At 38.8% G+C, this 26,291-nt stretch overlaps 2 protein-coding genes and 1 long non-coding RNA gene across 9 annotated transcripts in view; 2 read left to right on the top strand and 1 right to left on the bottom strand.

The window, feature by feature from the left end:
* The window catches only part of GLT8D2 (glycosyltransferase 8 domain containing 2), a 14,791-nt gene extending 1,912 nt beyond the window's left edge, over positions 1-12,879 (top strand). For both annotated transcript variants that reach the window (XM_063309072.1, XM_063309073.1), the window contains exons 3-10: positions 1,763-1,861; positions 2,835-3,003; positions 4,514-4,631; positions 6,710-6,794; positions 7,038-7,150; positions 8,455-8,621; positions 11,518-11,630; positions 12,217-12,879. In XM_063309072.1, the coding sequence (XP_063165142.1) occupies positions 1,763-1,861; positions 2,835-3,003; positions 4,514-4,631; positions 6,710-6,794; positions 7,038-7,150; positions 8,455-8,621; positions 11,518-11,630; positions 12,217-12,389 (1,037 nt within the window). In that variant the 3' untranslated portion in view covers positions 12,390-12,879. The remainder of the gene's footprint in view (positions 1-1,762; positions 1,862-2,834; positions 3,004-4,513; positions 4,632-6,709; positions 6,795-7,037; positions 7,151-8,454; positions 8,622-11,517; positions 11,631-12,216) is intronic.
* Positions 1-16,327, top strand: part of LOC134501351 (uncharacterized) — a 243,836-nt gene extending 227,509 nt beyond the window's left edge. The window contains exon 2 of the long non-coding RNA XR_010068344.1: positions 16,256-16,327. This is a non-coding gene — a long non-coding RNA (uncharacterized LOC134501351). The remainder of the gene's footprint in view (positions 1-16,255) is intronic.
* Positions 12,760-26,291, bottom strand: TDG (thymine DNA glycosylase). Of its 6 annotated transcripts, XM_063309068.1 has the most exons (11): positions 25,688-25,738; positions 24,586-24,698; positions 22,451-22,593; positions 20,959-21,176; positions 19,795-19,864; positions 18,761-18,896; positions 18,592-18,674; positions 18,410-18,504; positions 17,962-18,133; positions 17,496-17,624; positions 12,760-14,924 (listed from the first exon to the last, which is right to left on the bottom strand). In XM_063309068.1, the coding sequence occupies exons 3-11, from the start codon at positions 22,539-22,541 to the stop codon at positions 14,788-14,790; spliced, it is 1,131 nt and encodes a 376-aa protein (XP_063165138.1). In that variant the 5' UTR covers positions 22,542-22,593; positions 24,586-24,698; positions 25,688-25,738; the 3' UTR covers positions 12,760-14,787. The 6 variants fall into 6 exon arrangements, with proteins under 6 accessions (XP_063165138.1, XP_063165139.1, XP_063165140.1 ...); XM_063309069.1 differs by lacking the exons at positions 24,586-24,698; positions 25,688-25,738 and adding an exon at positions 25,991-26,291; XM_063309070.1 differs by lacking the exons at positions 24,586-24,698; positions 25,688-25,738 and adding an exon at positions 25,848-25,922.

Raw genomic sequence — 26,291 nt, 5'->3', positions numbered from 1 at the left:
GCAGCATAATAATATAACTAAAAATAATAATATAACTGAAAGAAGCTGTACAAGATCAGAAATCATGGAGAGAGCTGGCTTATGAAATCGCCAAGGGTTGGATATGACTGAATGGATAATTCGATTTGATTCGAATTGGTGGCTAAACATTAGGAGAACATGTAGTGACCTGCAGAAAAGAAAGCAAGATAAGTCTAATGACTTAAAAGACCAAAGATCAGATGCCCTTAGATGTCACTCCATTACTATTCTGAAGCTTTTGGAGGCACCTGCTTGATCACTGTAAGATGCTTTTGCCTTCTTACAGCTGATCAAATCTTAGCATTTCATTTCTGAGCTTGCCAGATTAGTATGCCTCTTGTTGCCTTTTGGGCTGTCAGAAAATCCCCCTGAATATAAGCGTTTTCAAGGCAAAATCATCAGCATTTGAGGATGTTGACAGGGGTAGGAGATAAGAAACATGGCTACTTAGAGTTTTTCTCTGGAATACTTTGCAAGAGAATTACCTGAATAGTCCAGGAAGAAGGTGTTGGAGATCTGAATTCAGCAAGAGCTGAAGAAGATGCTCCTGAAGATAAGCAGAGTCCTGAAAGTATACTAAATAATTAAGTAGCAGAGCATCCCATTGAAGCAAAGATAAATGTTCATAATTAGTTACCTTGGATGCAGAGAATGGCCGTAGCTAAAATGAATACTAATATACATTCATATTTGAAGTAAAGGTAGATTAGGAAATACAAAGGTAGAAATGCCTCACTTTGATCTAAACTACATTTCAGAGAGAGAAAAGCACAAGAAAGATAGAGAGTGAGACAAGAAGTATCTTTAAACACAGAGATCCATTTAACTAACAATACTGTAGGCCAGATGAGAAACAAACACAGAGACAGAATGTGAAGACCTTCCCCTTATGCATCTCTCACTGTTGGCCCTTGTTGTCAAAATAGCTACATAGGTGCAAACAGATGATGCAACCTTGAGCAAGGGGACTTCCCCATTCACATGTCCTTGATGTCTGGCAGTTGCTTTTCTGATATTGTTTTAAAATTCTGTATGGAAGTAAACTTGTTTGCAAACCAGAGGCACCCTGTTCCCAATGGGATTATTTAGAATTTTAATTCAACACACTGGGCAAGGTTGCATTTTAAATTGTGATAAGAGAAGATGATTTAGTGGGAAGAAACAGACTTGGAAAGCTTTATATGTATCTTTTCTTATTCTTTCTCTGCTCATAATAGTGTCCTTCAAAAGTATATTTTCTGTTAAAACATAGTGCAGGAATTTTAAAAATGTACATGTTGAGACTTGACATGTAACCAATTTCTTATTCCTGCTTGAACTGAGATCTATAAATAATTCTTCTGGAACTTGTGGGATTTCTGAACCAGATTCAAATTGTCCTTGTCCTTATAGTTCCAAGGACAAAATTGCAATCAGACTGACAAAGTTTATGATGGTAAAACATGTAAAGAGTTCTCACTTCTGGTGTCACCAATGCTTTCATTTAAGCCCATGGTACTTACTTATGAATAGAAACAATTGCATGGAAAAAATCTTTAACTTTTGTAGCATGTAGAGGTTTATCAATTTCAGGTCAGTTAGGGATTAATTGAAATATACAGTATTTGCACTCAAGTGTACATAACAAATCTTGCAATCCTAATTGCATTTATTAGTTAGCCACTGGGACTCACTATTGAAGAATATTTGTACTACAAATTATGTGTATATGATGGATTGAACATCTTTCTTTCTGTTGCAGTTAATCAGATCCTACTATTCCTTCTTGTTTTGACTCTCTGTGTTATTCTGTATAATAAAGTTCAAAAGATGCCATCTGCTATTCTGAATAATGAATCCAGTGAGTACTGATTTTTATTTTTTATGTAACCAAGACCAAATATGCTTTATAATTCATAGTAAATTAATGTTTCAAAGTAAGACAGAAAGAGCTTTGTAATTAGTGCTGCTTTGGCTTTCTTTCTTTTAGTAATGCCTCTGAACATTTTGTACATCTTGATGGCCACTGACTCTGCAGACTGAGAATTATGGCACATGTAGAGCCTACAACTATTTGAGGAAGGCTGGCATCAGAAAAAGCTGCATCTAAACAAACTTGTGTGTGTGTGTGGGTAGCCAGTCACAGAAGGAATATGGAACCAGGAACAGATGCCTGAGCTTGATTATGAAATACATGACAATTTACAGGTAGTCCTTGACTTACGACCGTTTAACGATGGTCTGAAGTTATGATGCCCTTGGAATGGGTGCTTTACAGCCTTTGGAGCATTGCAAAATGTTGTATCCCCCACCCACCCCGCTCTCACATGATTGCATTTCAGGCACTTGGCAACTGGCTTGCACTTACATCCAGTTGCAGCATCCTGCGGTCATGTGATCACGTTTTGTGACTTTTTTGCCATTTTCCGGCAAAAAATGCCCATTGGGGAAGCTGGATTTGCTTAATGACTTTGGTGATTAGCTTAACAACCTATGATTTGCTTAACAACTGCCGTAAAAATGGTCATAAAATTGGGTCTGGTCACATGGTGATTTGACTTACAACCGCAATGACTTACAATGGAAATTCTGGTCTGAATTGTGGTCATAAGTCGAGGACTACCTATAGTGTAATACATGGCAATTTAGTGTACTTAGAAGCACAAATAACGTTAGCTTTCAACAATACCCTCCCAAGTCCTCATGTCTTTTAGAGGCTTTTGTAAAACGCTGATTACTTAATGCAACAGAACTAAATAAATTATGTGCAATAATACATGTTTCTTCTACTGCCATTGCGACTATCACTGCTATTACTATACCCCTACTATTAGTTGACTTGGAGAGCACGGAGGAGATGGAAGAAGAAATTCCTGTGGTGATATGTGCTGCTGCAGGCAGAATGGGTGCAGCAGTGGCTGCAATCAACAGCATTTATACCAACACAGATTCGAATGTCTTGTTCTACATAGTTGGGCTAAAGAGCGGCATTCCACATATCAGGTGAAATCACACAGTGCAATAATTTAAGTGTGTGAGGGTGCAACCCTTCATCAGTGGAAGTCCATTACCCTGATCAAATGCAAGATGCTGTATTTATTTATTTGCAATAAGCACAGTGCACTGGGCAATCTATCAGCCCATTATAACAGAAGAGTGTTTCTGAACCTTGGCAACTTTAAGATGTGTGGACTTCAACTCCCAGAATTCCCCAGCGAGAATGCTGGCTTGGGAATTGAAGTCTACACGTCTTAAAATTGCCAAGGTTCAGAAACACTGCTATGGACTGATTAGGTGGGAAAGGATAGTGGGGGACTCTCTAAGAGTGCTTCTAGATAGAGGCCACCTGTGGCTAATAAATCAAAATACATCACAGTATGCAGTTCTTCTCTCTCTCTTTCCTTTATAGATTTTTTTTCTGCAATGAAAACTGGGGGGAAAATGGTGGGAACAAACAGGAGGATTATAAAAAGAACATTTGTAAAATTCTGTAAAGCCTTATCTGGAAACATCCAGAGGATGCTTTTAGGTACGGCTTTGCTGTGTAATTGCTCTCCTTTATTTATTGAATTTTACCAATTGTATCTTCAATTTGTATCCATCCCGGTAGTGTTAGCTGCCTGGAAGTCACCACCGCCTTGGTGCATTCAGAATGCTTGGAATTTTCTCTCAGCAAAAACTCAGGCTTCTTCTTCCCTTTGCTTTTTCTTTTCAAGTTCTTTTTTGCTCCAGCTTTAAAGCTATTCCTTGCATCTTAAATATGTGTTTGAGACTATTGGATTCCAGGGCTTTAAAATATCAGTTAGCCTGAATGCTAGAATTACTAATACTAAATAGTAAAATTATTAATTAAGGTCACTAGATACACTAATTAAAACTAAATAATAGTAAATTAAAAGTTAAGAGCTCACTAGAAAAGCTGTTTCTCTGTCTGTGACCATCCCACTTCTGTCTTTTGTCTTTCTACAAACATCAGTTCGGGAGGGGAAAGCTGAACAGCTGCACTGTGTCATTTGATCCTTAGCTCTAGGCCTCATCCTTCTTTCTACATATTTCAGCCTTCTTTTTAGCTGAAAGAATATGTAGTTGTTGGGTCATTACCTTACCTCCGACATTAGTGTGTATAATCAGACAATTCAAAATGATTTCTAAAACTGGATGCAGTAATAAGCAATTGGAGCAGAATACTTAAAGAATGTTGCTGTTTGGCCAGTTTAAATTCCATATGGTAAGTTTATCTTAGTAAGAGAAAAGTTAAGGAACATCAGATGATTAAAGAATGTAATTTAAAGTAGAGTTTTCAGAACAATTTGTCATTCAATAGTTTAAATAATAATAATAATAATAATAAACAATTTACTCCTTAGGCTGTGAGCAATATTCAGTGCAGAGATAAGGCTAGGATGCTAGGACCAAGGCTTATGAGAGGAAGGAGTAATAGCAAGCATTTAAAACACTATATTCATTGTTTTTAGAAATCTTCCAATGTGCTTCTATTTGCTTTGGATTTCAGGCAGTGGATTGAAAACTCCAAACTGAAAGATATCAAGTTTAAAATTGTGGAATTCAATCCCATGGTGCTGAAAGGGAAAATCAGACCAGATGCAACACGTCCTGAATTACTTCAGCCTGTAAGTATGCAAAACTTCCTTTACGAGATAAACATATGAAAGAAAGTTCCCCAACTACGTAGGTGCACAATTTGAAGTTCCAGAACTGCTTCTGCCAACCCAAACTCTTGTATGTGGTCCCCGTGATTTCCAAACATTCATATTAAAATGTAATTTTAAATATGCTAATAAGGGAAAGTTATGCATTTTAAATACATTTTTTAGATATTTTTATCCCATCTTTTTTATTTTTATAAATAACTCAAGGTGGGGAACATACCTAGTACTCCTTCCTCCTCCTATTTTCCCCACAACAACCACCCTGTGAGGTGAGTTGGGCTGAGAGTGACTTGCCCAAGGTCACCCAGCCGGCTTTCAGGCCTCAGGCGGGACTAGAACTCAGAGACTCCTGGTTTCTAGCCTGGAGCCCTAACCACTAGACCATACTGGCTATACATGCTACAAACCTCAGTCCTAGTAGTTTATTCTTCAACAGTTTTGCCAATGACTTGGATGATGAGGAGGAAATGCCTATCAAATTTGCTGATGAAGCAAAATTGAATAGGATAGCTAATAGGACTGGGCAGCACTTTGTATTTAAGGTAAAAAGTGCTTTGTAGCATGTGTGTGTGTGTGTGTGTGTGTGTGTGTCTGTGTCTGAACATAGCACCTGACTGCAACTGTTTAAAGAAGCTGTGCCTTTTTTGCATTATAATTGATCATAAACTGAATATGAGTCAGCATTGACATGACTGCTAAAAATACAAATGCAATCTTATGCTGCTTCACTAGAAATATAATTTCAGAATCAGAGGAAATCATAATTCCATCCAACTTTGCATTGGTCAGACCCAACCTTGAGTACTATGTGCAGTTCTGGGCACCATATTTTCTGAAGAATTCAGATAAACTGAAATAGGTTCAGAGAAGGGCAATAAGGGTATCCAAGGGATTAGAAACTGTGAAAATAATTTGAGGGATCTGGGAATGAGAAGACTGAGGGGATATAACAGCACCCTTTAAGTAGCTGAAAAAATGCCAGTAGAATTATACTAACACAAAGAAAGCCAAGACCAAGCCATCTTCCCAGAATGCAGGACATGAAATAATGGATTTAAGTTGTAGAAAGGAAGGTTCCACCACAATGCTAGAAAAATTGTTTGAGGATCATGGAAATTGAACGTGTTTGGAGGGCACTGATAATTGTTATTTCTCTGGGCAAAAACTGCAGTCAACAGTTTCTGACATATTCAGAAAGTCTCCCAAACACTAGAGATGGTAGACCTTGATTCAGGCGGCCCAGAGAAGAAGGGAGAAAGGGAAAGAAGACCAGCAACAGCAGATTTGATCTGATGCAGAGAACTAAACTAGCATCTGCCCCCTGTTGTGGTTGCTGAACTCCATAAGGTCAACATATTAATGCTTCTATATTGACCTCTTTTATGAAGGAATGTCCTTTTTTTTCAAGCATTGGTACTCTGCGTTTTGACCCTTATTGAAGAGCAGAGTTGCTAGGCTGCAAAGAAGGTACCATGAAATACTATAATGTATCACAGTGTAAAATAGATAATCATAGTCTAGTTCAGGGTTTCTCAAACTTGGGACCTTAAAGATGTGTGGACTTCAACTCCCAGAATTCTCCAGCCAGCAAGGCTGGCTGGGGAATTCTGAGAGTTGAAGTCCACACATCTACAGGTTCCCAAGGTTGAGAAACACTGGCCAGTTGGAAAGACCTTTTTCATATTTTTAGGTAGAGCTCTCAAGTGGCAAGCAGTTAGAGGATCTTTTGGCTCTTTGTTGCCATTTAGTAATCACCTGGATTTTTGTAGCCTGTTATGATAGCCTATCCAGGATCCAGGATTAGGGTAGCATGATTTTCAATCTTAAAATCGAAAAAGTATATTATTTTCGTAAATAAAATTGACAACATGCAAATACATACACACATGAAAATTCCACTGCATGGGTGTTTGCTTGTTTGCGGTGGAGATTAGTGTGTGAATGATAGATATTTTATATTAAATGATGCTATCTAGTAAATTAGGTACAAAGAATTTGAATTGTCCACCTCGTTAATACTTTTTTAAAACATTCAACAGCTAAACTTTGTTCGATTTTACCTTCCTCTACTTATCCATGAACATGAAAAAGTGATTTATCTTGATGATGATGTGATTGTACAAGGTAAGCTATCTGTGAAAAAAATCCAGTATCTTCGTAGTACGTTTATCCTTTCCAAAATTTTGATGTCATTGTTACAATTTTGCTCTGCCCTATGTATTTGAATGTTTGTGAATAGCACCACGGATCTTATAATGAAATTCCTAGAAGCTATCTAAGTTTTACATCAGAATATTTATGTAGAAAGGCAATTGATAATATTAATAATGTTTTTTGAGGGAGGAAAAAACCCTGGGTTTTCTTTAGGAGACATCCAAGATCTGTATGACATGAAGTTAGCCCGAGGCCATGCTGCAGCTTTTTCAGATGACTGTGATCTACCTTCAACTCATGAAATGGTTAGAAGTGTAGGAATGCAGGTAACAAAACATTTATAATTTATTTTTTTTTGTTAGGGGGGGATTATACTTTTCCTTTTTTTTTTTTTTTTAGCAAGCTCAGAAGTATCTTAGCAAATGGCAGTCCCTGGCTAATCTTGTCTGGGTTCAGAAGCTTAGTAGAGTTGGGCTTGGCTTATGCTTGGATGAGAAACCTCCAGAAATACAAGGCTGTAGAGTATATTGAGATGCTGAAAAAAATAATAAAATCTTGGAAGAACTTCTGTATTGATGCCCAGAGATCTACATAGATTGTCCAGGAGTCAAACTTCAGATGTATTTTTAGTTCAGGAGTGAGCAGTAGCATAACTAGTTAATTTGGCTTTTTTGTGCTCCGCTAAGAAGGAGGTTGAAGCAGAGAAGATCCCTATAAAGCATGCTTAGGATTTTTGTGGAATGCTGCCTGCTTTCAAAGGTTTATAAATGTAGCAACCCCCCCCCCCAATTTAAAGCAAACTAGGCTCTTCAACACCACTGGAAGAGCTGAAGGACCAGGTTAGGGGTAGATTGTTGCGGAGAAAGTAATAATAAAGAAAATAATGACCATCTTTGTGGTCACTAAGATTTGACACAGACTTCATGTCAGGTAATAAATCCATCGGGCTCTTCAAATCATCACATTTAATAGGATCATTTCAGCCAGGCAGCATTTCAGCCTATGTACTATTAAGGGTATTCAGTATTAAATTCCCTTTCCTGTAGATGATCAATAACTGTCTCCATGGATGTGCCCTCTGTTCTTCTGTGAGGGGAAGTCTGGCAGATGGATGGAGCATAAGCATAACTAACTGGGTGCAATCATCCCTGCTCTATCTGCTCTTCCCCATACTAAACAGAAACCATTGGATGTGGGCCCAAGTCCCACATCCAGAGTTGCCAGCAAATTGTAAAGTTTAATGTTATTAAAAAGGGAAACTGAATACATGGAAGTAATATAAACTATGTAACATTTACACATAACTTGATTAAATCAAACTTAAGTTTTTGTCCTGGCCACACCTTTTTTTTTTAATCCTTGGTCAGCCCATGTTTGGGATGCTGTCTCAGCCATGCCAAGCAAAAGGCATGTGCTATCCCTGTCCCCCCCACGCCCAATTGTGCGCATATAGTTTAGAGCAGTGTTTCTCAACCTTGGCAGCTTGAAGATGTATGGATTTCAACTCCCAGAATTCTCTAGCCAACCATGCTGGTTGGGGAATTCTGTGTCTTGAAGTCCACACATTTTCAAGTTGCCAAGGTGGAGAAAAACTGGTTTAGAGATTTCATATATTCCTTTTTTCCCCCAGAACACTTATATGGGGTTCCTGGACTATCGAAAGCAAACAATCCGAGATCTTGGTATAAGTCCCAGCACCTGCTCATTCAATCCTGGTGTCATTGTTGCCAACATGACAGAATGGAAACACCAACGCATCACAAAGCAGTTAGAAAAATGGATGCAGAAAAATGTAGCGTATGTACAAACAGCTCCCTTCTCTGATACCAGGAACTGATTCCCTGTTGACTTTATTTGATCAAAATACAAGTGGTGATTGTAAAAACGCACTACATATTTATTTTTTCCTGCTGTATTTATGAAGTATCATCCTCCTTCCACAAAGATTAAGGTAGTATCAATATTCTTTGGGATGTGTTGAATTTGTATTAGCTCAAAAGTCATTCTTACTTTGGCATTGCATTAGGTGTTTGCACGAAGTATATGATCAATATGGTATATTTTTTGGAAGGATGTAACTGTACTTAGTATAGCAAAGCTATAGCTTGACCAGTTTCTGATGGTGCTCAGATTAAAAACAACAAAAGGGCCAACTTTTAAGCTAAAGAAGTTGAACACAACTTATGTGAAAGTGTGTTTGTGTGTGTGTGTGTGTGTGTGTGTGTGACTGGCTCAAAGTCACCTACTGTACTGTTGTTGTTTATTCGTTTAGTCGCTTCCGACTCTTTGTGACTTCATGGACCAGCCCACGCCAGAGCTTCCTGTCGGTCGTCAACACCCCCAGCTCCCCCAGGGACGGGTCCGTCACCTCTAGAATATCATCTATCCATCTTGCCCTTGGTCGGCCCCTCTTCCTTTTGCCCTCCACTCTCCCTAGCATCAGCATCTTCTCCAGGGTGTCCTGTCTTCTCATTATGTGGCCAAAGTATTTCAGTTTTGCCTTTAATATCATTCCCTCAAGTGAGCAGTCTGGCTTGATTTCCTGGAGGATGGACTGGTTTGATCTTCTTGCAGTCCAAGGCATCCTCAGAATTTTCCTCCAACACCTCAGTTCAAAAGCATCGATCTTCCTTCTCTCAGCCTTCCTTATGGTCCAGCTCTCGCAGCCATATGTTACTACGGGGAATGCCATTGCTTTAACTATGCGGACCTTTGTTGTCAGTGTGATGTCTCTGCTCTTAACTATTTTATCGAGATTTGTCATTGCTCTTCTCCCAAGGATTAAGCGTCTTCTGATTTCCTGACTGCAGTCAGCATCTGCAGTAATCTTCGCACCTAGAAATACAAAGTCTTTCACTGCTTCTACATTTTCTCCCTCTATTTGCCAGTTATCAATCAAGCTGGTTGCCATAAACTTGGTTTTTTTGAGGTTTAGCTGCAAGCCAGCTTTTGCACTTTCTTCTTTCACCTTCATCATAAGGCTCCTCAGTTCCTCTTCGCTTTCAGCCATCAAAGTGGTATCATCTGCATATCTGAGATTGTTGATGTTTCTTCCAGCAATTTTAACTCCAACCTTGGATTCCTCAAGCCCAGCATGTCGCATGATGTGTTCTGCATACAAGTTGAATAGGTAGGGTGAGAGTATACATCCCTGCCGTACTCCTTTCCCAATCTTAAACCAGTCCGTTGTTCCGTGGTCTGTTCTTATTGTTGCTACTTGGTCGTTATACAGATTCTTCAGGAGGCAGACAAGATGACTTGGTATCCCCATACCACTAAGAACTTGCCACAATTTGTTATGGTCCACACAGTCAAAGGCTTTAGAATAGTCAATAAAACAGAAATAATTTTTTTTCTGAAACTCCCTGGCTTTTTCCATTATCCATCAGATATTGGCAATTTGGTCCCTAGTTCCTCCGCCTTTCTAAACCCAGCTTGTACATCTGGCAATTCTCGCTCCATGAATTGCTGAAGTCTACCTTGCAGGATCTTGAGCATTGCCTTACTAGCATGTGAAATGAGTGCCGTTGTTCGATAGTTTTTTTTTTCTTTAGTGTTTCCCTTTTTTGGTATGGGGATATAAGTTGTTTTTTTCCAATCTGATGGCCATTCCTGTGTTTTCCAAATTTGCGGGCATATAGCATGCATTACCTTGACAGCATCATCTTGCAAGATTTTGAACAGTTCAGCTGGAATGCTGTCGTCTCCTGCTGCCTTGTTATTAGCAATGCTTCTTAAGGCCCATTCAACCTCGCTCTTCAGGATGTCTGGCTCTAGCTCACTGACCACACCGTCAAAGCTATCCCCGATATTGTTATCCTTCCTATACAGGTCTTCTGTATATTCTTGCCACCTTTTCTTGATCTCTTCTTCTTCTGTTAGGTCCTTGCCATCTTTGTTTTTGATCATACCCATTTTTGCCTGGAATTTACCTCCGATGTTTCTAATTTTCTGGAAGAGGTCTCTTCTCCTTCATATTCTATTGTCTTCTTCCACTTCCGCACATTGCTTGTTTAAAAATAATTCCTTATCTCTTCTGGCTAACCTCTGGAATTTTGCATTTAATTGGGCATATCTCCCCCTATCACTGTTGCCTTTTGCTTTCCTTCTTTCTTGGGCTACTTCTAGTGTCTCAGCAGACAGCCATTTTGCCTTCTTGGTTTTGTCTTTCTTTGGGATGTATTTTGTTGCCGCCTCCTGAACGACGTTGCGAACTTCTGGCCATAGTTCTTCCGGGACCCTATCTACTAAGTCCAGTCCCTTAAATCTATTCTTCACCTCCACTGCATATTCCTTAGGAATATTAGTGAGCTCATATCTAGCTGATCTGTGGGTCTTCCCTAATCTCTTTAGTCTGATCCTAAATTGTGCAAGAAGAAGTTCATGATCGGAACTACAGTCAGCTCCAGGTCTTGTTTTTACCGACTGTATAGATGTCCGCCACCTTTGGCTGCAAAGGATGTAGTCAATCTGATTTCGGTGTTGTCCATCTGAAGTCCATGTATAAAGCTGTCTCTTAGGTTGTTGGAAAATTGTTGTACTGTACTGTACGATTTTCAAATCGTGTTCTACTTCTCTACAATTCTAGCTGAATTGTATGTTGCATTGTTTTATTCACTGCATTCCCACTTAGTAAAACACTTGTTTTCAAAATAAATCTTTGCCCATTTGACAACGTAAATTTTTTTTTCAGAGAAAATCTATATAGCAGCACCCTTGCAGGAGGTGTGGCCACTTCTCCAATGCTCATTGTTTTCCACGGAAGATATACAAGTATTAATCCTTTGTGGCATATTCGACATCTAGGTAAAATTTGATTCTAATAAAGCATGTTTTTGTATCTTGTATTCTTTATTATGTTAAGCTATTTTTTTTTTAAGTTTGCATTGTGATATAGTTTAGTTTAAGAATGAAAATGCAAGACATCTTCAACTGAATTTTTAGGATGATCTTGTATATACTGCTTGCTGCTACACTCTACACTTAGAATGTTCAGCGTAGTATTCTCTGCAATTAGTAAATTGTGCTATTTTTATAAAAGTACAGATTATATACTTTAATATGCACACATTAGTTGCTATAAGACAACAGTAGAATAATGTTGTATCTACTGTCTATGGCTGTCAGCTTCTGAGTTGCCTCTGGTTGGAATTGTGAAAGTCCTAGCATCATTTGAAAAAGACAAGTGGACATCCTCCACCTGTATTCAATCCTATGCCTATAGATCCCGAAGTACACTGAATTCCATAAAACTTAGTTCTGGGTAAACAAGCAGAGGGTAGCACTGATAACATTTCAGATTAACCGAATGCCATCCACATATAATTAATAAGCAAAAGATTATTTTTTAAAAATAAAAATTAAATTTACTTTTCTTTTTTTCCTCATATAGGGTGGAGTCCTGATGCTAGATACTCAGAGCATTTTCTTCAGGAGGCCAAGTTACTTCATTGGAATGGAAGATATAAGCCTTGGGGCTACCCCAGTGGACACATTGACTTTTGGGAAAAATGGTTTGTTCCTGACCCTTCAGGCATTTTTAAACTGATTCGTCCTAACAGCTAATTATGTCATTTATCTTTAAGGCATCAGGAATAGTTTTCAGCACGATCATGGTATATATATTTGGTGATGGGATTTACCTCTTTTATTGTACATAGCTCTACTGTATAAGATTGTAACTGGATTCTATTATGTACAAGAAACATGTCAAAATGAAACTTTAGCAAAAGTGCAGCGAGGCCACAATGTGTGCACACTATCATCTTTTTAGCAGGAGCTGAAACTGAAACATTGATTAGGGGAAACAACCTTTATAATACCAAGTCTCTAATTCTGTAAATAAGAACTTACTAAAATACTATTTGTAAAACTTCTGAATAAAAAAGTTTTGCTCTAAGTGTATCTTCTGTATCCAACATTAAGCCAAATAAAATTAAGCATCCATTATTTTATTTCAAATAATTTAGGATTGTGTTGTTGTAACAGCACAAATACAATTAATCATTGACTTTTAAACAATGTTACAATAAAGCACCAGAAAATATTATAACAATTCCTGTTTTTTTGCATAAAAATGGCAGATCAGACGTATTAAATACATTTTAAAGCACCATATTCTAGAACTGATGTGCATTCATTTCTCATTAACCTGGATGTTTCTTTCAAAACAAGTTATTCCCCTTTTCACATCACAATAGCGAGCTATGCATGATCTGCAGCAAAATACTGTAATTCTCTTTTTTAAAAATTGTTCCAGATCCCTGATGCAAGGCACTTCAAGCGCTTGCAAGAAAGTATCCATGTAAACAGTGACACGTAAGTGTGCAATCTTAAGCACACTTACTAGGAAGTGAACCTTGTAGAATATAGTGGAGCTCAACTTGAATAAACATGCATAAGATTGTGCTACAAATGAATGTACTAGATCGTTGACATGGAATTTCCACAGAGACTAACCAACATGATCAGAACTAGATACACATCTTAATGTTAAAGAGAATTGCGTTGGAGGATTAATGTACATGATTTTGTGGCAAGTCATAAATATGCTCATCTTTTAATGAGCAGCAAATCAAAACACTCTGGAAAAGTTCCAAAGTGACTAGCAAGCTATGATTCTGCTTTAAATTGATCCATTCAACCCATACTTCCTAATGCCAATAGAGTAAGACATTTTAAGTATTTCCAGCTGTTTGTGAAGTAGTTGAATAATTATCTAAATTATATACACACGGAAATAAAGTTCTGGTGCATAATTCAAGTATCCAAAACACCTAACCAATAGAATATGAAAAACTCTGTTTACTTCTCTTATTGCTTTTATCTCTACCCCTCAAGAAGAAAGGATGCTGGAGGAGGATGGAAGGCATAGGTAGCACACACATTCTCAGTACGAGCTTCGTTTTTAGAAAGACAACGGTCACAGTCTGTCTGCGCTGCAAATTCAGAACAGCATGCAGAATGTGCTAACAGTGCATATCCTCTTCTACACAAGCAGAACAGTGCAGCATCACAGAAAAAATAGTGCAACTCCTGTTCTCACATCTTTCCTTCTCTAAGCCTAACTCAGAGTGATAAATATAAAATTAGTCACATCAACTGCATAGAAAGCATCGTTTTACTCAAGGTGAACCATTTAGTGACACCAGCAATCCCATCTGAAATTGGCTGCAACCTAAGCCTATAGATCACCATATCCAGTACATAACTCATGGCCGAAATCATTTGGGAATGAATTAAAAGCAGAGTGGTACAGGGAGGGGGAAGAGGAACTGCAACTGAAATAACAGTAACCAGAAATGAAAAATACAGAATTAGGTCCCTGAAAAATATATTTGAACTTAAGGGTAAACGTGGAGATAACCTGGCTCAACCTCAACACTTTTCAACAGATGCAGTTTTCACATTTAACCACCAGCAATAAGACCCAGGGTGAATTAGGAATCTAGTCCCCTTTGTGAAAGGAGAGGTAAACTAAACTGGAGTTCCTTCTGAGTTATTTCTCTTAATGGGTGGGCTTGCATTTTTACTATCTTGCTATGTTACTGATTGGTAACAGTGTTAAATCAGCATTTTCCCCCTTTCATTCAGATGTATGAGCACACATAAGGAATATCCCAACACCCAGGGAGGGATACCTTAAAAATATAACTCCACAGAGTATCTTACAAAATACAGATTTAAAACAAGACATTGGACATCACAAATGAGAAATCAGTTTGCTAAAACTGCAACAATGGAATAATTTTAGCTATAAAAACCCTATACAAAAAAAAGTGGGGAGAGAAACCTTTTCTCTAACAAAGGACATTTCTTTAAATTAATCTAATTCATCTACCAAAAATGACTCATCCTAAGAAAAAGTAAGAGGTACAATGCTATTAAAATGCTTCAGTTGGAGAACTGAGGTACCATTCTTGACAACTGCATTAAAAAGCTACTGTAGCACATAGAGTTGATTCTAAGTACTGACTCTTCCTCCTTCTTGTGGTCTTGAGAGGCTAAATTCAGGAATCTGATCTGTGAACGTTTGCGTCATCCACTGTCCATTGGGCACATCACCAAAGGAAGAGCCACTGCTGTACTCCATGCTGGTTGCTGCATTAAAAAAAACACCTTGCATCAGTTGCTGCTATTAAGACTAAGAGAGGAAAAAGAATTTGTTCTAAACCTGTGAAAGATGCATTTTGGCTGCCAAGGACATCATTAGATAATCTATTGTTTCTCCATCTCTTTAACAGAATTGTAGCAAGGAAGGAAAGTACAGCGGAAACATAGCATTTCAGGGGAATTCTAGTCCTGCTCCCACACAGTTTTCATTTAATTAAACTTCAGACCCTTTCAGTAATATCTGAAAAGGCAGCAGTATTCTAGCTGACGCATCAAGAGAAAAAAATCTGATTATAGTGTCTTGACAGTGAAAATAAAAAGCGGGAAGAGTGACTAATTGTTCACATGAAACTGCCTGCTGTTAAGATCTTCCTCAAGATCTTTTTAACAATATTTTTATCATTTGAGGAGAGGCAGCAGTAAGTAAATAGGTTTATTGTTGTAACCACAGGTCATAACAAAAGAATGCAATAAAATACAATAAAATAACAGTAACAATAATACAATAAAATAGTGAAATTATAAAATAAAGTAATAAAAGAAGCATTAGATATTAAAAGGTTGCAACACAATAAAGCCAAAGCTGCAACTAAGAACTTAAGTTTTTCTTCCTAAGTTTGAGTGAGAGCAAAGCAAAAGTAGCAACTTGGTTGCTGACAGTTGGAAACAGATCTGCAAAAAGATAAATCAGTTTTTCAAGAGCAGAGCCCTTGAGTTCATTGAGAGGCAGCAGTAACTCAAGGATAGGCCTTCTTTTCCATCTTTGAGATGCTTTCCAAAGTAGTCTCACCTTGGGAGATTTAACGATTTATTTAGAAGCCCGCTCCCAAACTACTGGCTTTTAGAAGCTATTTGCTGAACTATTTTAATCTTACCTAGTTCTGGCTAGACTGGTGTAATTAAGTTACTATACCCCAGTTTAGAGAGTTTTCAAAGTTAAAGAGTTGGGTGATAAACCTGTAGCAGCATGTGACAGTATTTTAAGTGCAATAAACATATTTCTCCCAAATGTGACTATGATCAACTGTGCAGTTAGGATTCCATCCCACAAATGCTAGCCTGTGAGATAACTTATTCCCTATCACAGTGCCTTTCCTGTGGAACAGATTATCCCCACCAAATTTGGATGCCCCTAATCCTGTTGATATGGAGGCCATAGGGAATGGCCTTGAAGGACAGGAGAAAGACCCGCTACCAAGGCAACAATCAGACAAACAGGGGATAAGTCCATTCCAAGAAACTAGCTTGAGAAAACATCTCAGACAAGTCCTTCCCTAATTCACATGAAGATAAAGTAGGAAGGGGGAAAGCACAATCAGACTTTCAAGTTTATTTATTTATTTACTATCCCGCCTTTATTATTTTTATAAATAACTCAAGGCGGCGAACATCCCTAACACTCCCTCCTCCTCCTGTTTTCCCCACAACAGCAACCCTGTGAGGTGGGCTGGGCTGAGTGTGTGTGACTGGCCCAAGGCCACCCAGCCGGCTTTCATGGCTAAGGCGGGAGTAGAACTCACAGCCTCCTAGTTTCTAGCCTATTTGGCATTGGTTTCTTGGTCTGTTCTACCATATATGGCTGACAGTTGGACTTTTGAAAGGCACTGAAGATCTAGCTGTTCCTGTAGGCACTGGGCCAAGGCAACGAATGAGTCTGGCTCTGAGATGTGTTTTAAAAGTTATTTTACAAAAACAGATTATTGTCCTCGGTGGCTATTTGTTTTGTTTTTGGTCTGACATCTTTACCTTGATTTTAAAAACAAATTTTTAAATTTCTTGTAAGCTGCACAGAGTCATTTCAATTGGGTGACCATATAAATGGAATAAACGAATAAATACCTATTTGCAACTACAAAAAAATGGAATTAGATTTAAGTGGACTCTCACATTTCTCTGAAATATCCAGCATGCAACTGCTAAAGAGGAATGTAGAGCCACATATTTTATAGCATTTATGCTGTTCATGTGTTTATACTGATGTCAAAGTGCATTTTTCCATTAGGAAAATTTAAAACAATTAAGCCTGAAGTCCTCTGGTTTTGTGGGAGACCATTCTAGGCCTCAAAGATTGTGTTGGAATTCCTCCTCTGAGATTGGAAGAAAAGCTCCAGTTTCAGGAGAGGAAATTCAAGATCAAATTCCTACTCCCTGTCCTTGTGGATATTTTTGCAGCCTTTCTCATTCCCACACTGTAGAGAAGAAACATGACTAGAAGTGGTGTTGGCTTCAAAGGCCAAACCTCTTGTACTTGCTTTCTATATTTCCAACACAGGAAAAATTTAAATCGCCCTTGGTGCTAAATTAATTCCCTCCCACTGCATACAATGCAAAAGATGTATATTGCTTAAAACAGACAAATGGAAATATTTTTTCTTTCCTTCATTCCATTCAATCAGTCAACCCACTGCCAGAAGGATTTGGGAATAGTTGGAGCCTTCAAGATCAGAGCGTTCTAACTATTGCAACCGACTGGCCTGGCCAAGAAGCAATATTATTTTCTTCTCAGTTGTGGAAAATAGATTAAAATAAAACTTTAATTTGAATTATTTCATGCTTTACCTGTTCCATTTGCAGGGAAGGTACACTGTTCATTCTCAGAGGTTGTTTTCTCCCCATAAGCTCCTCCATAGGCTGCTTCATACCCCGGATCATATTTTTCTTCTTTGACAGCCATCTTCTTAGCTTCCTCTGCATAATCCAAACTCACAGTGTGAAATTGCTCTTTTTCAACTCTTAAGCACATAACCATTTGTCAACCGTTACCCTCCTTCAGGATAAAATCAAATCATAGCTTGAAAAGTTGTAATATCCTGCTCTATCAATAAGAACTGCTTTATGGAAGAAATCATACAGCGGATTAATTATTCAGAGTTTGCATAATCGTGTAATCATTAAATCTGAAATGTGTATGAACTGTAATCCATTAGTTCATAGCGCTAAATAATTGTTCAGGCCTACTTTTATTCACTTTTGTAGATTTGATATATTAAGTAAATTGTTACTACTTTGATTTCATATGGAGTACCTTGGGCAAGCTGCAAGTCAAATGTATACTGCACTTCCTGGACCTCAGCAGCTGATGTAACCCCCTTCAATTGATCCCTTAATTCTTTGAGCTTTATATAATAATGAACTTTATCCTGTGCACGAGGAAACTGAGCACATCTTGCACTGGATGATGGCATCACATAGCAAAGCTGTACCAAAAAAAAAAAAAAGGAAAAAGCAGCCAATATGTCATTAAACTGGTAATTATTTTCAAATACTAAGTTCATTTGTTTCAAAGTTTTTTGATCTTGGGCACACTTGCTGAAAGCTTAAACTCTTCAGAGAACAGCAATAACTTTAAATGAAGACTCATATCCTAAACAGCAAGATGTTTTCTTTATATATTTAATTTATTATATTAAAAAAAATCCTTTCACAAATGGGAAAAACCTACAGTTGTATTACTAAGCAAGACAAGAACTTACTGTTTCTGTATCTGGAACCTTATGTGGCTGCAGTCCAAATTCTAATTTTTTCACCTTCACTCCAAAAACTTCTTTACTAAAAATGTCGTAAATACCTATGGTAAAATTAGAGATAGTCCATCAGTTATAATACAAGCTCAATTTCAATGAAATACCTAAGTCTCATGTTAAAAAAAACTTACATTTTCCATTAAAAACAGCTATTTTAGGTTGATACTTCTGCAATTTCTGCACTAGAATACGTCCTCCTTCCCGAAATTCTTTGCTGAAAAGAGGACAAAACGGCACAAATAAAAAATAGGACCACTGTTTTCTGAGAAATACCATATGATAAATTGAAATGAACTCTACCTGGAAAGGTCTTTACTACCTGGTGTTGTCCTTTCCACCATATTTGTAAATCCAATACCGTATTTATGTGGCAAAGTATGATCGTCCATATGATTCAACTGCTCTTTGCTTAGCCCAGACATGAAAAGGCATTTCCCTGTGGAGCCAGAAAATATACTTCTCATATTCTCTGGAAAGTACAGATCAAAGCTCTATAATTTATTTTCAACAAGATGTTACTTTCAAAAAGAGCGTGATAGCTGTAATCATATGCAAAATGAGCTTAATCACATAAGTTATAATATCACGGTATAGTCTTTATTACTATCTAAACAAAATAATAAAGTCTCCCTTGAGTCAAGCTCAACCGCTGGTGTCTACATAGTTACATCTAAGCAGCTTTCTTGTCAACAAGATGGCAGATTTTTATATTCTTCAGGATGTCTTTTGATTTTCCTAAAGCCTACACATTTCCTACTGGCCTCCTGCCCAAGAATTAACCAGTCCAACTTTGTTGTTGTATATCCTAACAGGCAGTTTGCCACATAATTTGCTTTGAATTTATGCAAAAGAAATGTATGAGATAAATTCATTGACATGCGAACGTATTCACTAATCTGTTCTGTGAAAAAAAGGTGAAAGGTCCCCTGTGCAAGCACCGTGTCACATCTGACCCTTTGGGGGGGACGCCGCTTTTGCGACGTTTTCTTGGCAGACTATGGTGGGGTGATTTGCCATTGCCTTCCCCAGTCGTCACCTTCCCCAGCAAGCTGGGTGCTCATTTTACTGACCCTGGAGGATGGAAGGCTGAGTCGATCTGAGCCGGCTACCCAGAGAGAATCCAGCTGCCGCTGGGATTGAACTCAGGTTGTGGGGAGAATTTCGGTTGCAGTACTGCTGCCTACCACTCTGTGCCACACGAGGTTTCAATCTGTTCTAGCAATAACAAAATCTTGATTACAGTCACCACCTAGGACCTATCACTTTCTGTTACTACAATCAGAAAATTCTAGGTTAAAATCAAATTTCCACAGTTCATGAAAGGAAGAACTTACAGAAATGGTTTCCAGGTCCTGGATAATGATGGCCTTTGTAGGCTGCCATTAAACCTGGATTTATACCAATCTAGGGAGGAATACATAAATGAAGATAAAGACATCTTGTTGTAAACCACCCGGAGTCCCCCCTTTGGGGGGAGATGGGCGGTGGCATGCATGCATGCATGCATGCATAAACAAACAAACAAACAAACAAACAAATAAATGGTATTAGATGTCATGAAAAGAACAAATCACAATACGAGTAAACCATTTGGAGAAATGAGGCATCTGTTACTCCTGACTGTCCATTAAATCCAACTGTTCATGGTGATTTATACAGTTTGCATAATTACATCATTACACAAATGATACAAATTATGTCATTACACATATACTGTTATGTAAATTAATGTAAATTTAAGGGGCTTGTCCAGTCAACTTCAATGGATTTCGCGGTTATTTTAGAGATGCCCAGATGGAAAGTCTGTCTGTTGCATCGAAAAGCCACTAAATGGGCATCCATTGTCAGGAAACCAGGCTAGGAACCACACTGAACCGGGAATTCAACTCTAGTTCTTTATTGTTCTCACCTCATAGACAGAATCTTGCCAGACTAAGGCTAATAACTAACCTAAGGGAAAATAACCCCGAAAGGGCTCTAGGGCGGAGCTACCTTGAATCTCTTAACCTTCCCATCAACAGAGCCCAGGCTGTGAAGTCTCTTATCAGCCTGGAATGTGTTCTCTCTCTGGGAATCAGCGGCAGCGCTGGAATCCACCACGTCACCCCCTTCTTCAGGAACACATTCGATCACATCCATTAAATTGAGGCCTTACTTTTATTACATAACTTTCTGTTTACTAATACAGGGCACTGGATTAAGGCAATATGCTAAAATTCAAAGTTAAGAAAGGAGTCATGAGTTTTAATCTCCAGATATTACAACCTGTCTTAGTCAATCAGTCAGTCTTGTAAATACTTCAAGATGGTAAGAGAAAACCAGAAATGAGATCATATTATAAAAAAGTCAATAAATGATATATACTTCTATATATCCAAATGTATCCAAGACTTGTAACAGGCTATCATGAACACCCTCCCTGAATTAATCACGAAATTGCTTAGTTAATTGACTATAACCATTATCTATAGATAAATAACTTTTTACATGTGACTTACAATTACAATGTCCAAATTGAAGGTCAATATATCAGGAAGAGTTTTGGTCAACAGTTCAGCTTCAGAAACACCATTAAACCGATCAACTTTTCTTTTGACTTTGAAACTATCTGTGATTTTTTCCTGTTTCCCTTTAGATTTTACAGGTTTAGCAGCAGATTTTTTGGGTTCAGTAGATTTAGTAGACTTATTTCTTCTTTTCCTTCCTTTAACAGCTGCTGCAAGACAAGGAGAAGTTTTGGTTTAGAACTGTTTTTCAACTGTATCAATTTTTTTTTCCAGCAAACCTTACCATCATCCAACAAAGCAATGGAGAAATTTTGGTCCACAGATCTAATCAGTTCCCTCATCATCTTTCCTAGTCCACATGGCCCCTCCAGGTTCTGCCATTACTCACCAGCGTCTTGAATAAGCAGTTTTCTAGGCTTTCCCACACCACAGCAATTCCTAAGAGAACTAGCTCCCAAGAAGCTTCAAAGAGCTCCTAGTGTCTTAAAGAATCTCCTCCCTGGAGTAAAAAAAATCTCTGCAGGAAGGGAGGAGCTTACTGTTTGACCCCACCCCCACATCATTATCCCTGATCAAACAAATCCTGTAATCTTCACATTGTCCCAGATACTGGCAATGGGTAGGTTATGAACTTTAATGCAACTGAGTCAGAAAATGTCTCTGAAACTAACTAATAGTTACTAGAAAATATTACTGAATATTATTAAAAGCTGTATAATAATGCACAATAATTGTAAGGTAACTGATAATCCATTATTTTTGTATAATGGGAGAATGGTTAAGTATTGCTGTGTTTAACTTTTGGCAGAGTAGACCACCATTTTCAGGGGATATGTGGGAGAAATCCAGTGAGTTAATCCTACTGATGAAATGGTGATTGAATCAAAGATTGCATTAATTTTGATGTATTGTGTGAGCCCAGCCATTGTGATTTCTTGAGATAAAACTGCGATTTAGCGTGTTGTGTGAACTCCGTTATGAGAAGTCCCATCAAGTTAGTAGATGATGAAATCCTACTGTGCACTACTAACATGAAAGGCAGTTGGGAAATATACATGGAAAGTAACAGATTTACAGTGTAATCACAAAACTTAGTCCCAGTGAGGCTTTCTTTTGGAGAAATATGTACACGAGTGCAACTTTTAAATGAAGGACCACCTTAACTGAAGTAACTCATTCTTGAATGTCATGTATTAGAAAGATTGATTCTTTCAGTAAAAAGTTGCAGAATTCAGGACATACTATTTTAAAGAACTGTTTCATCAAGGATAATAAAAACTGTACATTTATGATGAGGGTTCATTCATGCCACTGTTATTGCAAAGCTTACGTTTAAATCATACTTTTTTTTCCCTAAAAAACCCTTTCACAATAGAATCATTTCTGAGATGAAAACAATCCTGCAATTTTCAAAAGATCTAGAAGAAATGAATTGTTGCACTTTTGTGCTCAATGTTTCAAGAGGGAAAAAAAATAAATATACCTTGAACAGGTTCCGGAACAATGTCTGGATCCAAAACATCCTGAAGAGCTTCTTGCTCATTCATCATCTCCAGATTAGGAGCTGCAGCCATCGTTTGATTATATGAAAAGGGATAAAATGCTGGTTGAAGAGGAGTATAGTATCTTTGAAAAAAAGATGAAGAAGTATTACTTCAAATAGTAAATTAAGGAGGAAATTGCCACAGCATTGGACATACATTTGCATAGCTACCTGAATGGTATTTCAGATGGTTGGTGTATAATTCTTAACCCACATGTATTAGATCAGCCAAGAATCTGTGTGCAGCCCACAGCCAGAAAGAGTTCAGCTTCAGAAAGCCTCCCACCCTTCCTTCCCACAGGTCAGCTGATGGGCAGAAAACGATTCTTAGTTTTCTCCTGACCTTAACAGCAAGAAGCAAATAACTGAGAGAAATTAAGTAAGCAGCCGACTCATGGGGGACAAGACTGCTGGGAAGCAGTGAACTAAGATGCATACATGCGCATGCTTTCACACAGGGATAAACATGTATGTGACTAGGTGTGTGTGGCACCCAACCTGACCATTTAATACATTGCCCTATCTTTGTATTAGACACAATCCTTGCTGTTCCAGGATCACATGTACAGTACTGAAATTTGGAAATCAGCATGGAGGTTTATATAGGCCTGCCAGATCTGGGCTGCAAAAAGCAGACCACCTTTCAATGGCAGCAAAGAGATCCAGATCTGCTGCCATCTAGTGGTCATTCAGATTTCTGCAGCCCAGATCTGGTAGACCTAGTTTAGGTCTGGATCTAGATACCCGCTCCCCCTCCATCCCCCAAGCCTCTAGGCACAGGGCTGCCTGCCTATTAAAGCACAAGTAGCTCTGGTTGGCCGGACTGCTTTGTACTGGCTTAGGTTGACTTGACAACATGACATAGCAAAAAATTGAGCTAGTCGCATAGAGGCATGCCTTGGTTACATGCAGTTTAGATTACAGTAATGCACTCTGTGGGGAACTGTTTGGTTTAGAAACTGCAACTGAGGGTTTGGAAACTGCAACTGATACTAAATGAAGCAACAGCATGTTCAGATCTTATTACACTTATTTTGTATCAGTAGCATTGGCTGCTTATTCGTTTCTGGATTGAAGTCCTAAGGGTGCTGGGAAAAGGTTATCTGAAGACACATCTAACCAAAATGAGTCTCTTCACGCATTAGAATTGTTGCTTAGGCCCTCTTCACTGTCCCTCTGCTAGTACCAGTGGGTGAATCCCCCTGGTGAAGACTGTGTGTAGGCTAAAGAGGGCAGAACCTCTGGCCTTCTTGATGCTGCTGAGCTACACCTCCCAGCAGCTTTAACAGCATGGCCAACAGCCAAGGCGTACTAGGAACTGTAGCTCAGCAGTATCTGGACAATGCACTAGCTGCCTATTCCTGCCTTAGGGCTTTTTCATCAGTGGTCTCATATATATCAATCTTCCCACAGTGAGACATGCATGCCTTTATTAAACAACCACCGCCCTATGAAGACACATTTTTCTAGTGTGCACCGAAATTAAAGAACACCTATTAAGTCACTATTAAAAAAACCAAGCTGCTGTTGCTTGTGCTGTGCTTTAATTAAACTGATTAATTTCATGTCATGCTTTTTGTAATCCTGTAAACCATCATGTGAAGGTAACGCATCCTGAAACACAATTTAAAAACTGTTAGAAAATATGTTCAGAACAGATTCCTGACTCCTTAAAAACATGCTACCTATAGAAATGTGTTCTTCCTTGCATGATTTGTGAAGGTGACACATTTTATCAGTTAATGTGGAATAAAAACAACGAACACATACACTGGGGTACACCAATCTGAGCAATTAGAAAGTAAACGTTCTGCAAGCAGAGGTAGATATCCTAGTGGGCAAAGCTGAAAAGAGCGAGCAACACTTCCTGCTACCAATTCATGTATGGACAAAGAAAGTAGGGAAAAAGCCTCTTCTTAACCAAGCCCAGTGTTTCTCACCCTTAGCCAGTTTAAGAAGTGTGGACTTCAACTCCCAGAATTCTGGGAGTTGAAATCCACACATCTTAAAGTGGCCAAGGTTGAGAAACACTGACCAAGCTAGTAGAGCAGTTGTGTGAGGTCAGACGTTCTTACCCAGAACTGCATTGACAGATCTGTGCTTGTTAGCTTAAATTTCTGAACTGGACTAAGTCGGCTGAACCTTAAGTTTTAAACTTACAATCATCAAAGTACACTGGAGTGCCAACCTGAAGAATGAATTAAAAGATTTCCAGGAAGAAACAAACATTTTTTTCTTCATTCTGGTTGCATGCTAAGTCAGATATTTAGTGAAAAGTAATGTGTCATCCACATTACCTTATCTTAAACATTTCTCCCTGGACAAGTATTTGCTTTCCTAGGCAACCTCTGTAAAAGAACACCTTCGAATAAACCTTCAGTAGATGCTCAGATGCACACAAAGAGCTATGCCTCTGTACATCTGGTGTGGAAGGCATTTTATATTTAAAGGGAGATCAACCAGTCTTCCTTACACTGAGTAACCATCAGCAATATGGAGTGAGACATATTTTTATCATCTGCTATTTGAAAAGCAGATCTGAAATTCTATTAAGATTTACTGGCAACATTTGTCAGATATTTATCCCTTTCTCAAAACATTTTAGTGATTTTCAATGCATTACTGTAGTATGTAACAGTAGTTTTCATTAAAGACCAGTGCCCCCCTGTTTCTGTTCAAAGAGACACACACTCCTTTAAAATAATAATAATAATAATAATAATAATAATAATAATAATATGCTGCCCAACTCCCAGTGACTCTGAGTGGTTATAATTATATTTATACACACACACACACACAGAAAAATTATAATTATTGCTATATAATATATTGCTATCTAGTGACTAAGTTATTTATACACACGCGCACACACGCACGCACACACGCACACACTATACATATAGTTTATATACATATATAATTCGATCACTAGAGAGCAGCAAAGAAATGCAGCAAACGCGAAGGCGTGGCTGCCCTCTGATGGTCGTCCGGACTTTTGCGGTCCAGATCCAGTAAATTTTCCTTGCTAAAACCCGGTTCAGGCCTCGGCTTTCGTCTGGAGCCCAGCCGGAAGCCCTTTGTAGTAACCGCCGCCCCGGCGACAGGAGAGCGCCGCGGGGGGCGTCGTTCCCTTCCTCCCCAGCAGCCTGGCGTCCCCCTGCTCGGCAGGAATACCTGGCCCCCGGCTCCTCGGTTTCCATCCCGGAGCCCTGGCCCCTCCCCGCCGTCCGCTCTGCCGGCCAATGGGCCGGACGGCCTCTCTCGCGGGGAAGGCCGGAGAGTCACTCGCCAGCCCAGCCGAGCCCCCGCCCCGAACAGCTCCTCCGCGCGATACCTTCCGCCGCCTCGCGCGCCCTCGCTCTCAGCACGCCGGGGACTCCCAGCCGATAGAGATAGGAAAGTGGAAGAGGGACCCACAGAGCAAAGTTCCAATTTCCCCAGGAAAAAAAATCTCCCGCGGAGGAAGGCGAAACCCACCTACAGTTCAAGAGCGGAACAATGACAGGATCTGAAGCCAAATCAAAGGATGAAGGGCGAACACGTCGTTAAAAACTCAAGGCTGAATTTCCTGGAGAGGGCAGTTTGAAGTTGTAAAACAGCCTGCCTCAAGGTGGTGTCTGCAAATGCGTCGGCTTTCCGAGTCCCATAATTCCCTTGTAAATTTGGCCATTGGTTGGGGATTATTGAAGTCGAAATCTCTCACTTCTGTAGAGAAAAGGCTGGGTTCAACTATGTACAATGCAATTCCAATTGGAAATAACCCACGTCTCGACAAGTG

The sequence above is a fragment of the Candoia aspera genome, chromosome 7, assembly GCF_035149785.1.
Source record: "Candoia aspera isolate rCanAsp1 chromosome 7, rCanAsp1.hap2, whole genome shotgun sequence".
NCBI classification, from domain to species: domain Eukaryota; kingdom Metazoa; phylum Chordata; class Lepidosauria; order Squamata; family Boidae; genus Candoia; species Candoia aspera.
Note: the sequence above shows the minus strand (reverse complement) of the source record. Positions and strands in the feature narration are given on the sequence as shown.